This window comes from Gigantopelta aegis, chromosome 13 (genome assembly GCF_016097555.1).
Source record: "Gigantopelta aegis isolate Gae_Host chromosome 13, Gae_host_genome, whole genome shotgun sequence".
NCBI lineage: Eukaryota > Metazoa > Mollusca > Gastropoda > Neomphalida > Peltospiridae > Gigantopelta > Gigantopelta aegis.
Genome location: NC_054711.1, coordinates 33,855,988 through 33,871,398, shown reverse-complemented (window position 1 = coordinate 33,871,398; position 15,411 = coordinate 33,855,988). Strand labels below are relative to the sequence as shown.

Genomic DNA, 15,411 nt, shown 5'->3' with positions numbered 1-15,411 from the left:
ATGCAATAAGGATAATTCCCATTTATTCGGTTAACTGAGCACGTAAGTTTCTTTATTATAGCTTGAATAGCGTAATGTCTACTGAGCACAGATCCGCCCACCACCACAAACATACTGCGTAGAGCTTTAACCCCAACACCACCCCACTGATAATTTAGAATAGGAAAATGAACGATATAGGGCTCTGGGAGGTGATCACTAGCTAACCGGAGACTCGAACCGTTCAGATTAGACATTCTATACGGCCTCCATACAAAGGACAATACCTGTGTTTGCGAACATGGTGAAGATTATAATCAGCATGACGTGTGCTTTTGAAAATATGAGGTTGGCATAAGAGTCAGAGCAGCATGGCGGGTTCGGGGTCCTAACATGCCTATGGAGTTGAAGAACAGTGTTTCTGCCAGAAAGATATTTATCGCTGTACAACTGTCACAAACTGCATACAATTGCGTAGTGTAGTGAAGGATTATAAACTAAACACCTAAGAAAATAAATGGCCTTCGTTACGTGAAATGTGACGTCATTACGTAAAACAGATCGTGGGAAGAACGTTAAAAACTGATTTATGAATCATGTGTAGTTTAACTAAATAAGTTGTGCTGTTCGCTAAACTGACGAACAATTCTTCGCTGCAAAAGTTTAGACTCACAATGCAAATACCACCATTTGTAACCAAATGGGTCCTTTGACATATACGTTGAGATAATGCTAATAATGTAATTGCTTACAGTCTTTGTGGCGTATGGCTACACGTATTTTGAAACCCATAACGTTACGTGACTCGTAACAGGTAACCTAACAAATTGAAAAAAAAAATGCATGCTGTTAGTGCGTACTCTATATGAACGGTGCAGATGAAAAGGTATGGGTCGTAGGCGATCTCTATCAACAGAAAATCATCAAAGAGCAGATCTCGACGATATGTGGCCAGGCAGAAAAGGCCATATCCAATCTATGGATGCGATATCGGCAAACAAATGCGGTGCAAGATCGACCCCGTTCAGGACGACCAAGGGTGACAACGCCACGTTAAGATCGCCTTCTGCGGTTGATTACCCCGAGCGAGGGACAGACACACTACTTCAAGAGTTCTGGCAAATTCAACGCAAGCTGCAAATCCGCGATCCACAGGTCTCTAAGCCCTCAGAAAATGGGTTCAACCTGACTTCACCTAATACACTTTTATTTTGTGTTTTATTTGTTTGAAAAAGCCTTCTTGTGATAGAATTGGGTGGTCTGCTTTGCCAAATATTTTGCAAACAAAAATTATTGCTACATTTATACATATACTATGCAATATCTTTGTAGGAAAAAAAAAAAATATATATATATATATATATATATAAAATGTATTATGTTCTTCCCTATAAAACCTCTTGTTACTGTAGCTCATTAAATGTATTCTAATAATGGCAAACAATTAACCATTAACCCACTGACCTGGACATACAGCCCAGATAACTGATGTAAGTACCCAGGATAGCATGCTAGAACATTAATTGGAAATATGCACGAACCTCAAATTAAAAGTGAAGAAAAGAAACAAAAAATCAGTTCAACAGATGCTATGCGTTCTGATGCATGGATTCATAGACGTGTTATACATGTACCAGGAAGATTGTGAACAACCATTTGATTCGTTTGCACGGAATGAAAACTAACAGTAAATTGTAACAAGACAAAGGTCTTAATCTTTACTGGGAACAAGAAAGATTACAAAAAGGTGTTTTACCTTGGAAAATCAAAGCTTGATAACGTAGAAAGTTATAAATATCTTGGTATTATATTTTACAAATAGAATAGATTTACAAAGGCAAGAAACATGTTATATACACAAGCACAAAAGGCTATGTTTTTTATTCTACGACAAGGCAGATGTCATAATATTTCTATCCAGTGCCAACTAAAATTATTTGACTACATAGTTTTACCAGTCCTATTATATGGCAGCGAAATATGGGGTTTTGAAAATTTGTCATTAACTGAAACATTATGTAACCAGTTTATAAAATTGTTATTACCTGTAAGAAAATCAACACCATTGTATATATTATATGGAGAACTTGGACGTTACCCGGTATATATTACCGTAAAAATAAGAATGATAATTTTCTGATATCGACTAATTACTAGAAAACAGTCCAAGTTGTCATTATTGGTGTACACATTATTACTGAATGATGTTAATAATAACTTTTATAATCACAAATGGATTATGTATGTTAAATCTGTTTGAGATGATATTGGTTATCACAATGAAATGCTATTACTAGTGCTTCCATGTTGAAAACGTATATTAATACAAAGCTTACGGATCAATACTTACAATCATGGTATTCTTATATTGATAACTCATCCAAAGCTTCAAATTATAAATTATTTACAAATACTGTTGAATTTGAGACATACATCACAATTATAGAGAGAAACCATTGGTGTCCATTATTACGCTTCAGATTATCAAACGATAATCTTCCAATTGAAACGGGCAGATGGAACAATGTACCACTACAAAATAGAATATGTCCATTGTGTAATAATTACGATATCGGAGATGAATTTCATTATATATTTACATGTTTGTTTTTTAAGAATGAAAGAAAGCGTTACTTACCATCTTTCTGTCAGTCTAAACCAAATATATATACATTTTATAAATTATTCAACTCTAAGAAAGCTGGTGTCCTTAGAAAACTTTCTATATTTTGTAATCTAATTATGAATACTTTCAAATCCTCTGGCTGATATTCTGTGTATTTTTTTAAATTTATTAATATGTATTTATTGTATTTATGTACATTTATGTACACCCACCGTCTTGTTACAATTATATTGACTGCTGTATGTATATATATCCTCATATGCCGTAGACTACGGCCTGAGTGTAAATAAAGTTCAGTTGAGTTCAGTTCAGGCCCGCCCATTGTCAGTCTACCCCCAGCATTGTGTCCCCACACCTCTACTCTGGATCTACAAAGAATAAAGTAATGTTTAAACACCTATCGGAAGAAACACTGGCTATGCAGCCACCTGTCTTAGTTCATTGTAGTGCCTAGATGATTCGTCTCGCCTTTACGAAGTAAAAAGACGAGATATAAGTATTACCTTTACAGCGGCGCCGGTATCTGTGGTAACGGCATCATCTTTTATATTTAGCTCAACTTTAATTTTTTTGCATTTAGCCCCATTTCTCACAAACTGTTTCATATCATTGACACTTGGTTTATAGTTTCATCTATGAAACTTTATCACAATGACTGTTTAAAAAATCAAATGTATTAAATAAAATATTATTTGATGGTATTTTTTGGAAAGGTTTGTTTTTTAACATGTATGTACACTGAGAAAAACATCTATGGATGTAACCATAAGCTACACTGAATATTGAATAAGATTATGGTAGACATTTAATTTCACCGAATTCTTGATTGCTAAGTGACCCCTATTAACCTGTTACCTGTCTAGCATTGCCAGTAACAGCCTATATAAATGTACGAGATAAGTGGTGGGGAGAACAACTGCCCCCTAGTGCTGGAGCTAAACATAAAATTCGGGCAGAAATAATACAGATATTCCAGAAAAATGTGCTAACCTGAGACCTTTTTACCATGCATTTCCATCATTCTACCCTCATAATTAGTTACAATCCATGTAACAATATGTAGTGATTCGTTTAAAACCCTATATAGCTGTTTGGTAGTAATGCTAAGATGAATAAAAGTTGTTATTCAGATTCGGCCATTTTCTTTAATTTGGACAAAAGCCTGCCTGCCTACAATATGGGAACCCAAACGCCTATGACATCCTAAAATGAATCCCAACTCAGTATACCTGCGTTATGTGGCCACAATTAAAAGATTGCATGTAAATAGATTATTTTACGCAACCAGGAGTACAGGCATCAAACCATAAACCAAAAGGAAAATGCAAGTGAGGAATATATTCTTCGAGTAAACTAAACTTGGTATTTGTCATTCACCCAGTTTGATTATATATTTCAAGAAAGTTCAGCTACACTCGTTTGATTCAAACTGAATCCACAGCAACGGTATTTGTTTTTTTAGTTTACAGCGACAGACCACAGCCTAAGAGGAGATGCCCTAGGACGAAGACGTAACCAGGATCAGCACAAGGAGACGACAGCCAGTTGCACCAGTGGCTGGCCTTTCTACAATGCAGTCCCTCTCTCGTCCTGCGATGCTAGCTAGTACTCATGTCTACACATCGAGTCGCTAACCAGTTCACTTATACTTTGTTTTATTTAACGACGCCATTGGAACACATTGATTTATTGATTATCGGCTAATGTCAAATATTTAATAATTCGGACATAATTTTAATTCTGATGGAAACCCGCTGTATTTTCCTTTAGCAGCAATTGATATTTCATAATAAGCACTTTCCCATAGACAAGGCAGCACTAATCATGGTGTTTGATATACCAGTTGTATGCCACTGGATGTATGTCTACGGCCGTCGTTGAAGTGAAGATTGAACCTTGATTCGCCAGAGAATAGGACACGTGCCCATCTACGGTTTCCCCACGTGACTTGCTCTCCAGCCCATCGGAGTTTGTTCACTCTGTGTTGGTGTGTTAAAGGGGGAAGAACTGCTAGACGACGTGCCTGAATGCCGCTTACCCTCAGACGCCGTGTAACTGTCGTCCGGGATACACGCACACCTGTATAGTCCGGGAGCCAAGGGCTTGGAATTTTGATGGATCTGACTCTGCATAACATACTTTTAAGCACTAATAATGCCGTGACATGGAAACCAACATACACACCTTGATCATACTACACTAATAATGTCCGTGACATGGAAACCAACATACACACCTTGATCATACTGCACTAATAATGCCGTCACATGGAAACCAGCATACACACCTTGATCATACTGCACTAATAATGCCGTCACATGGAAACCAGCATACACACCTTGATCATACTGCACTAATAATGCCGTCACATGGAACCCAGCATACACACCTTGATCATACTGCATTAATAATGCCGTCACATGGAACCCAGCATACACACCTTGATCATACTGCACTAATAATGCCGTCACATGGAACCCAGCATACACACATTGATCATACTGCACTAATAATGCCGTCACATGGAACCCAGCATACACACATTGATCATACTGCACTAATAATGCCGTCACATGGAACCCAGCATACACACCTTGATCATACTGCACTAATAATGCCGTCACATGGAACCCAGCATACACACCTTGATCATACTGCACTAATAATGTCGTCACATGGAACCCAGCATACACACCTTGATCACACTGCACTAATAATGTCGTCACATGGAACCCAGCATACACACCTTGATCACACTACACTAATAATGTCGTGACATGGAACCCAGCATACACACCTTGATCACACTACACTAATAATGTCGTGACATGGAACCCAGCATACACACCTTGATCACACTACACTAATAATGTTGTGACATGGAAATCATCATACATACCTTGATCATACTACACTAATAATGTCGTGACATGGAAACCAGCATACATACCTTGATCATACTACACGTAATGTCGTGATATCGAAACCATCATACATGCCTTGATCATACTATACTAATAATGCCGTGACATGGAAACCATACTATACTAATAATGCCGTGACATGGAAACCATCATACATGCCTTGATCATACTACACTAATAATGCCGTGACATGGAAACCAGCATACATACCTTGTTCATACTACACTAATAATGTCGTGACATGGAAACCAGCATACATACCTTGAGCATACTACACTAATAATGTCGTGACATGGAAACCATCATACATACCTTGATCATACTACACTAATAATGTCGTGACATGGAAACCAGCATACACACCTTGAGCATACTACACTAATAATGTCGTGACATGGAACCCAGCATACATACCTTGATCATACTACACTAATAATGTCGTGACATGGAAACCATCATACATACCTTGATCATACTACACTTAATGTCGTGACATGGAAACCAGCATACATACCTTGATCATACTACACGTGATGTCGTGACATGGAAACCAGCATACATACCTTGATCATACTACACTAATAATGTCGTTACATGGAAAACATCATACACACCTTGATCATACTACACTAATAATGTCGTGACATGGAAAACATCATACACACCTTGATCATACTGCACTAATAATGTCGTGACATGGAAACCAGCATACATACCTTGATCATACTACACTAATAATGTCGTGACATGGAAAACATCATACATACCTTGATCATACTGCACTAATAATGCCGTGACATGGAAACCAGCATACACACCTTGATCATACTACACTAATAATGTTGTGACATGGAAACCAGCATACATACCTTGATCATACTGCACGTAATGTCGTGACTCGGTAGGTGGCGTGGTGTATTTTCTCATCACATTATCGTCCATAAGCGCTGATCCCCGGAACAGGCTGAAACACCCAGGGCTGCACAGAACACAACCAATCACATGCTCTGTTGCTTTCTGCAACCAATGACTGACGGCATACTCAAATTTCTGGTACCATACCATAGGACCTAGATAAGACAGTTTTCAATAAGAATATTATACACATGTATAGTATAATTAATTTGATATATTGTACACATGTATAGTAGAATTACTTTGATATATTGTACACATGTATAGTAGAATTAATTTGATATATTGTACACATTGATTTATTAATCATCAGCCACTGGATGTCAAAATGTGGTAATTTGTACATGTACAGTCTTAGAGAGGAAACCCGCTACCTTGTTTCCATTAGTAGGATGGTGTCTTGGTATTATATTCCACACATCAAACAGATTTACTAAGGCAAGAAACATGTTATATACACAGGCACAAAAGGCTATATACTTCGTTCTAAGACAAGGCGGATATAATATTTCCATACAGTGTCACCTAAAATTATTGGACTGTATGGTTTTACCAGTCTTTTTATATGGTAGCCTAATTTGGGGTTTCAAAAACTTTAAAAATAATTTTAGTATACAAAACATAAACCTATCTAAAGCAGTAATAATGAAATCTTGTGGAATCCAACCAAAACGAACATCTCCAACGGTCTTGATGCGTACACGTCGCATCCTGCTACGTTTGTGTATAATTAGTCACGGAATTGCGCTCGCGTGAGGTGCTTGCGTCGCAGGATCAAACCACCTCGAGAAATCCATTCAACTGATTGGGTATTTTCTCGTTCCAACCAGTGTACCACAACTGTCAAAGTCAGTCGTATGTGCTTTTCTGCCTGCGGAAAAGTGCATATATAAAAGATCCCTTGCTACTAATGGAAAAATGTAACGTATTTCCTCTGACGACTACGAGTAAGAAGTACCAAATGTTTGACACCCAGTAGCCGATAATGAATTAAGCAATGTGCTCTAGTGGTGTCGTTAACAAAATACACTTCTGTACGAACACAAACGTCTTCATTGTTAAATATTATATTGATATATTAAACCAGCAACACGCATCTGTATTAAAACTTCAATAATGGTACTGTTCCGCCTCATTCATAGATCTACTTGAACTAAAAGGGCGGATGACTGTACAAGCCCACATACCAATCTATCCTTTAGGCCCCGCCTCATACTGTTCAGTGTTCAATGTTCAATGTAGGTATACCTGAACCAATAGGATGTATCCGCCCACAGGCCGCTCCAACATTTGGGTCCCGCCTCATTCTGTCAATCAACATCCGAAGAGCTTCAGCCTGGAAATCCACATCACCATCGAGAGCCAGCAGGAATGTGTTTTCGGCCATGATACGTTTCCGTTTGGCTTCTATCGGGAGGGACATGAGTTGGTGCGCCAGAAAGTAATAAATGTACATGACCTAAATACAGTAAAAGAAAATCATGTATTTTATTTTACATATTCTCTGCCAGTCTGTGTGGCGGAAACGATCTAAATATGGATTTGAATTATTATTAACAGTAGAATGGCGCTCATAATTATCCGTGTTATTAGAAACTGTTTTAATACGACCAAAGTTAATTCTAAACATTCTAAATTGGTTTTGAAATTACACACACACACACACACACATACACACATAACACACATACACATACATAACACACACACACACACACACACATAACACACACACACACTCACATACACACACACATAACACACACACACACATACATAACACACACACACACATAACACACACACACACACACACATAGCACACACACATAACACACACACACATACACACACAACACATACACTCACACACAACACGTACACACACATACACACACACACAAACGAAATTAATGAAATAAAGAAAACATTGGTCGAATTTACAAAACTTGTTTATATCTTACAGTACATACATTTACAATGCTTATACACCTGCGTTTAAGAAAAACCGACTTGATAAATTCGACCCAATATGTTCCGTATGTCGTGACGAGTCGTTACTTGTACCTGACTCCAGCGCTTTCGGTGACGTATTTTCATTTTGTCTTTAAGATGTGCGGTCAGAATGTTACCACCCGGTAACATCCACTCCAACCTACCCCCATAGGGGGTCACGGTTTTCGTGGGGTCTGGTATGTTCACCTGCATATTCAACTCCGTCCTGTGGTAAACGCGTAAGTTTGTAAAAAAAAACAATTATTCCATCACATTTTAAATACATTTTTGTTGCAAATGTTTCAAACGAATGTTGTTTAGCCAGATTTTATATCTGTTTTTACAATTGTTGAAAAGTAACTCAGTGAGCTATCATCTAAATATTATTTACAGTATGTTGTTGATATTTAAAAAAAGGTAACTGATAATTGAAATTTGCAAATACATGTACACAAACTGGGTTTAGAGTATAAAATATCCTACGTAAAAAGTTGACAAATCTAAACTTTTACATCTTCTATCTCGATCGAAGGAAGTCTTGTGACAAAGGTAACTGCGTGTGTACGCCCGCCCCTCCCTAACGCCCACCCACGGTCAACTCCTGAACATAGTGGCTACTTACTCTGCGGCGACGTTGATGACCCTGCAGAGCTGTTTGACGAAGTTGTTCACCGTGAAGCTGAAGTCGTTTTCATTGTGGGGTTCAAACGCGTCATCAAAGAAAATGTGAGCTGAAAAAAATATATACATCTGTAGCCGACCCCTGGAGATAACATGATGTAATGATGGACCATGTTTCTATCCTACTTAAAGTGACAGATCCTAGTTTTTAAAAACAAAGTTCTATTTTCCACTATTAGAGATGGTTTTTGATAACTGAAATCAGACATTACTTAGATTTCATTGCTTATATTATACACCAAAATACATCCTGATGTTCTTAATATCACAAAATGCATTTACCATATGTTAAAAACGCCCATGCGGCTGAGAGCTGAGACTTATTATGGAGTTGAGTTCTAGTCTATTTTAAGGAGATGTCACCGTTTCAACGTCACAAACTCTTGTTTTATTCTGCTGTAACTTTATACAGATGTGTTGAAACTAGGCTCTGCGCCTTTAAGATATTGCCACTGGCCTCGGTGGTGCTGTGGTTAAGCCACTGGACACCAGTGGTAGGTGTACGACCACTACACCGACTTCTCTCTCACTAAACACTAACAACTAACTAACCAGCTCACTGTCCTGGACAGCCAGCCAGATAGCTTAGGTATTTGCCCAGGAAAGTGTGCTTGAACCTTAATTAGATATAAGCACAACAATTAGTTGGAATGAATAGATGAAGATATTGCTTGTGCGTGTGTGTGTGTGTGTGTGTGTGTGTGTGTGTGTGTGTGTGTTTGTGAGAGAAGGTATGCATACATATGTTTGTGAATGTGTGCATTTTGACACTCATAATATATTCAACTGAAGATGACCAAGACACTGCTTGGTTACGCGCTTACTTACCTTCGAACTCGTAGTAATCAATGTCGGTTTCAAAGGTCTTGATGGCTTTGCGCCTAGCACTTTGATCCTCATCAAGTCTAAAGGAGAACTATCATTAATACATTTTTTGTGTGTGTTTCTAGAACATAAAATTCTGACTGATATCCTTTGCACATGCAGTAAAAATGTCCAGTGATGGAGATAGCGCTATACATGTACTCGCTTCATATACCCGCAATCTAATTAAAATTAGCTCCACTGGTTAATTACTATGACCTGTGGACCCTTTGGAGCTCATGTCCAGTCGACCTTTCATTTGACCAATCAAACCCTTACTTGCAAAATCATGCCAGTGATTTGAAAAGAATTTGAAAATATTCGGGATTATGCCGAGGGTATACTAAATGATTCGGGTGGATTACGAAGTATGCCGGAAACTAATTTCCATACAAAATTTTATATAAAATTCTTTTCAAGACGAAAAAAACCCGTGTTGGTATAGCCATAAAATCTGTTTATACATGTACTAGTATACAATCCAGAGTTTATTACTGCACTTTTCCCCTGTTTTTTAAATGTTGAAATAGACCAACAAGTTCGCCTATTGCATAAATAGTCTGACCCGATATTTTTAGAATTTGTATGCTTTCGAATAACGCTATAAAAGGCGAAGTGTAATTGGTCGATATTTAAATTGTTAGCTATAGATGCAATGTCACCTGGACATGGGAGTCCACGAAATGCTGTTAGATCTACCGGTAGACCAGTAGAGCTAATTTTAATCAGACTGATATACTCGCTTCCTTACCCCATCCACCTTTCTCCCGTTGAAGTGTGTACACACTAATACCAACAACATCCATCAATGAAGTGTTTTACTAAAATTCAACATTCAAATAGGAAGAAACCCGAAAGAATGAGGAAACAGTAAAACAGGGTATTTCCCAGCTAGAGAAAAAGACACTTTTTAAGAGGAAAGGGCATATGCTATTTTTCTTGACAAATAAACTAAACCCCTTGCCCCCAACCCAACCCTATCTCAACTGGGTACCGTCCTGCTTGTTCATGTTGGGGTAGAGTAGTGGTGCTCTTGGTTTCTTCTTCTTTTTTGTTCTTTTAAATCCAACCTATTTGATAAGAATAAGAACAATTCGATACTTTGCACAGCACCGCATCCCCAAATGGCGGGACGTAGCCTAGTGGTAAAACGCTCGATTGATGCGTGCTCAGTCTGGGATCGATCCCCACCAGAGGGCCCATTGGACTATTTCTCTGCCCAGCCAGTGCATCAAAACTAGTATAGCAAAGGTCGTGGCATGTGCTATCCTGTCTGTAAAATGGTGTGTATAAAAGATCATTTGCTACTAATGGAAACATGTTGTGGGTTTCCTCTCTAAGACTATGTCAAAATTACCAAATGTTTGAAATCCAATAACCGATGATTAATAAATGGAGAGTAATACATGAGTGGCCGTTAGATACAATTTATCTCACAAAGAGTTGTTTTAAAATGTATCTAACGAGCGAAATTAAGTTTGATACGTTTTAAAACATTGAATCGTGAGATAAATGGTATCTAACGGACACGAATGTATTATTATATAACTTAAATATCCTCAAAAGCCAGGTTCTAAGCAAATGTTAACATCTTGTTCGACTAATAGTTATTTTCAGCCGTTGCACTTATAGCTAACTTACGCGTCACAGACCCACGATTGTTAGACAATCGATTTCCATCGTGTCGTTTTTCATTGGATGTATGGCAGTGGAGACCTGGTCTTCACCTAGGAGCAGCCAGTCGTATGTCTTGCAATTATTAACACACGTACATGTGTAAACAACCATGTGTTATCAAACATAATGCATGGTGTTCTCACCAACGGGTGTGTAAGAAATCAATATGCATCAGTGGTGTGCTTAAACAAAACATATTGTAACTTTAACTTTATAAACGATCCTAACGAGTAAATGTAGAAGATTTCCTTTCTAACACTATGTCAATATTGCCAAGTGCTTGACATTCAATAGCCGATGCTTAATAAAGCAATGTGCTCTAGTGGTGTCAATAAAAAATTAAAAACTTTATAAAAGACGCAAATGGAAAAATTTACCAGGCTTCCTCTATAAGACTATGTCAAAATTACCAAATGTTTGACACCCAATAGCCGATGTATTTTTCGTGCTGGGGTGTCTTTAAACAATATTTCATTCATTCCAATAGCCGATGATTAATGAAGCAATGCGTTCTAATGGAGCTCAAACAAACCATATTATGAACTGGGAAAGCAGCTTTACCTGAGAACTGATCGCATCATCTGAATCATCTCGTTCTCGGTCTCGTGCCACATAGTCGCGCAGACGTAAACTATGGGAGTCGTGTCAGTCCGGATTGTAGACGTGTCCATCAGATCAAAATCTTCCGCGTCATCAGAGAAATGTTCCACACTCGCCCACGGCGCTGTAAACTCCTGAAACAAATTCCATTTCAGATATCACTGAATCCGACTAATAAAATATTTCTACGATTAAGCTTACATATTATATATTGTTTCTCGTTTAGAATATCAGTGTCTGTATATCCAATGTGTTTCTGGTCGTCTTAATATTTCTAAGAAGCCCGAACTGGATTTTTTCTTCAAATAATTTCGTACGTACAATAAAACAATATATTAGGAAATAAAACGAAATTTAACCTAGTACAAATAACCTAGTTCCAAAATATAAAATATACTTTAACTTTAACTTTATAAAAGATCCTTTAATTTTGGTAACACATACATGTGTTAACAATTTCAACACATACGGCTCCAGGTCACCTGATTTCATGTCTCATATATATACATGTATATATATATATGTATATATATATATATATATATATATATATATATATATACATAGACAGATAGATAGACAGACAGACAGACAGACAGAGACACACACACACACATACATATATGTGTATATGTGTGTGTGTGCGTGCGTGTGTGTGTGTGTGTGTGTGTGTGTGTGTGTGTGTGTGTGTGTGTGTGTGTGTGTTACCTTTGATTCTTGCTGGTATTGTCTTGAATGTGTTTGATATTTTGAATTAATTGTTTTTGCGTGTCATTTTGCCTTTTGTTGTCGGCAGCAAATTTTCAAAGAATCTAGCCGTGGCCAATATTAAGTCGAACTTGGGGGAGGGGAAAATTAAAATGTAAATAGTGATAGGTGTTAGTTATTTTGTTTACAGCAGTGTCTAGAATAACAGGATGTATTCATCTAGGAATAAATCAGATTACTATAGCAACGACAATCGTAATTGTTTTGGAAAAACCAGTATATTAATTCTTTAAATGTTAAAAAAAAAACCATTTCTTCATTTCGGCAAAGTCCGTCGATCTTTCTGGAAATTGAACAAGAAGAAAATATGTCGCTGAACGGTTCGGCAAATAATTTCTTTTTAATTTTGCTTTGCATGATTTAATTGACGTGTGTGTGTCCCGATACTGCTGTCTTTACTTTGCCTTTTCAGGTCAGAACCACAAGGACAGGGCCAAACATACTAGGAAAGGATCATTGCACTGGAACTGCTTCTGACTGGATCATTGTGAAGATCGGCCAGTAATACCGATGGATGGACTATTAGGGACACATATTGTTGTTACGGACACATTGTTGTTACGGACACATAATATTGTTGTTACGGACACATATTGTTGGTCAAAGCGGAAAATACCAATGGAAAACTATCGCGTTTTCCAGAGTCAGTCTGTTTTTTTAGAGCGAGGTGAAAAATTACGTGAAAAAAAGTTGTCACGGCTAGTGAAATAGTAATTCTGGCATAATGTGTCAAACTTTAACATTTATTGAGGAGAGGTTCTCAGGGCTTGGCATCTCTCCCCAAATTATCATCATTGTATTGGTTGCTCTATGACGGAGCGAGAAGCAATTATTCATTATTTGTTTGGACTCTTCTGTGATATTGTTTTGAATCGATTGTTATTGCGTGCCTATTTGCCTTTTGTTGTGGGCAGCAAATGTTTTAAAATTCTAGCCGTGGCCAATATTAAACTAAACTTCGGGGGAGGGGAAAAATTAAAATGTAGTTAGTGATAGGTGTTAGTTATTTTGTTTAGAGTAGTCTCAAGAATAAATAATCGCTATTCACATGAAAACAAGTCTGAAATAAACGTTATTAACTTAAATGTCAAGCCAATTTTGAGCTTGTTATCAGTTGCCCCTCTCCAGTTTGACGAAACGAAAGAAAGAAATGTTGTATTTAGCGACACACTCAACACATTTTATTTACGGCTATATGACGTCAGACATATGGTTACAGACCATTCCACAGACAGGGTTGACGAAACGAAACCCCGGAGTTATATATCCGTACCTCTCCACTTATTTTTTGCCTTACCTCACTTAGTGTCTCTCGCTCCTTGATTCGTTTCCTGTTCAACACCAGTGACTGGTCCAGCAAAATACCACAGTACATCGGCTTAGCAAATAGTCTATAATAAGAAAATCAATGTGAATAATCTAATAAAAGGCATACTGTCACAGATTTAAGGACCTTATTTCTCTAAAAATGGATAATAAATAAAAATTACATTAATTGTTGGAAACCAAATGTAGCTATCGCATCACCTTAACTGAACCATGATGGAGTGAAATCCATGTCATCCCTCTTGCCAATATTAGTTTTTCAATTATGGACCATTGCCATAATTCAATTATTTTTACAAAATGTTATTAATAAATGGAGTATGGTGGTTATGAAGATGGTTGAATAAAGTACATTTAGGGAGAAATCAAATTATATGTGTTCAGGTAATACTTTGTTAGATCATTAAATAGGTCAGTGGACTGTGACAATATGCCTTTAACACATATTTAACCAGATAATAGGACATATAATTAATATATATTGAGTCAAACGTTAACACATATTTAACCAGATAATAGGAAATATAATTAATATATATTGAGTCAAACGTTAAAACCGTAACACACACACACGCGCGCACACACAGAGAGAGAAAGAGAGAGAGAGAGAGAGAGAGAGAGAGAGAGAGAGAGAGAGAGAGAGAGAGAGAGAGAGAGAGAGAGTTGAATCCCGTTATCTCAAAACCCATCAGTTATAACAATGTTTTTACAAACCTTATCGTGGTGGCTTTCTATATTCATTATTTATTGTTTAAAATACAAAATGTTTTTCAAATTTAATCAGATACATGGGTAACCATTGAACTGAATAACAACAACGATGCAATACTGACCTCACTAATGAGACCTTAATAATATACTAGGCAGATAACTGAAATATGAAGTTATTTCATCTAAAAACATTCTAGCAATATTCAAAATATTACTTTTCACTTATGGTTTCTGCAGATCTCCAGGACAATATATCTACTTATTCATTCATTTATTTCATTTCAACTTATTTTCGTGCTTATTATCCAATTACGGTTCAATCACGCTGTTCACGCTGGCACACAC

General features: G+C 37.2%; 1 protein-coding gene across 1 annotated transcript in view; it reads right to left on the bottom strand.

The window, feature by feature from the left end:
- LOC121387878 (chitin synthase chs-2-like) overlaps positions 1-15,411 on the bottom strand; it is a 73,222-nt gene that overhangs the window by 33,108 nt on the left and 24,703 nt on the right. Inside the window, exons 6-12 of the mRNA XM_041519112.1 lie at positions 14,327-14,420; positions 12,223-12,395; positions 9,949-10,025; positions 9,062-9,170; positions 8,512-8,665; positions 7,693-7,903; positions 6,399-6,599 (exon numbers count right to left, since the gene is read on the bottom strand). Coding sequence (XP_041375046.1) covers positions 6,399-6,599; positions 7,693-7,903; positions 8,512-8,665; positions 9,062-9,170; positions 9,949-10,025; positions 12,223-12,395; positions 14,327-14,420 — 1,019 coding nt within the window. The remainder of the gene's footprint in view (positions 1-6,398; positions 6,600-7,692; positions 7,904-8,511; positions 8,666-9,061; positions 9,171-9,948; positions 10,026-12,222; positions 12,396-14,326; positions 14,421-15,411) is intronic.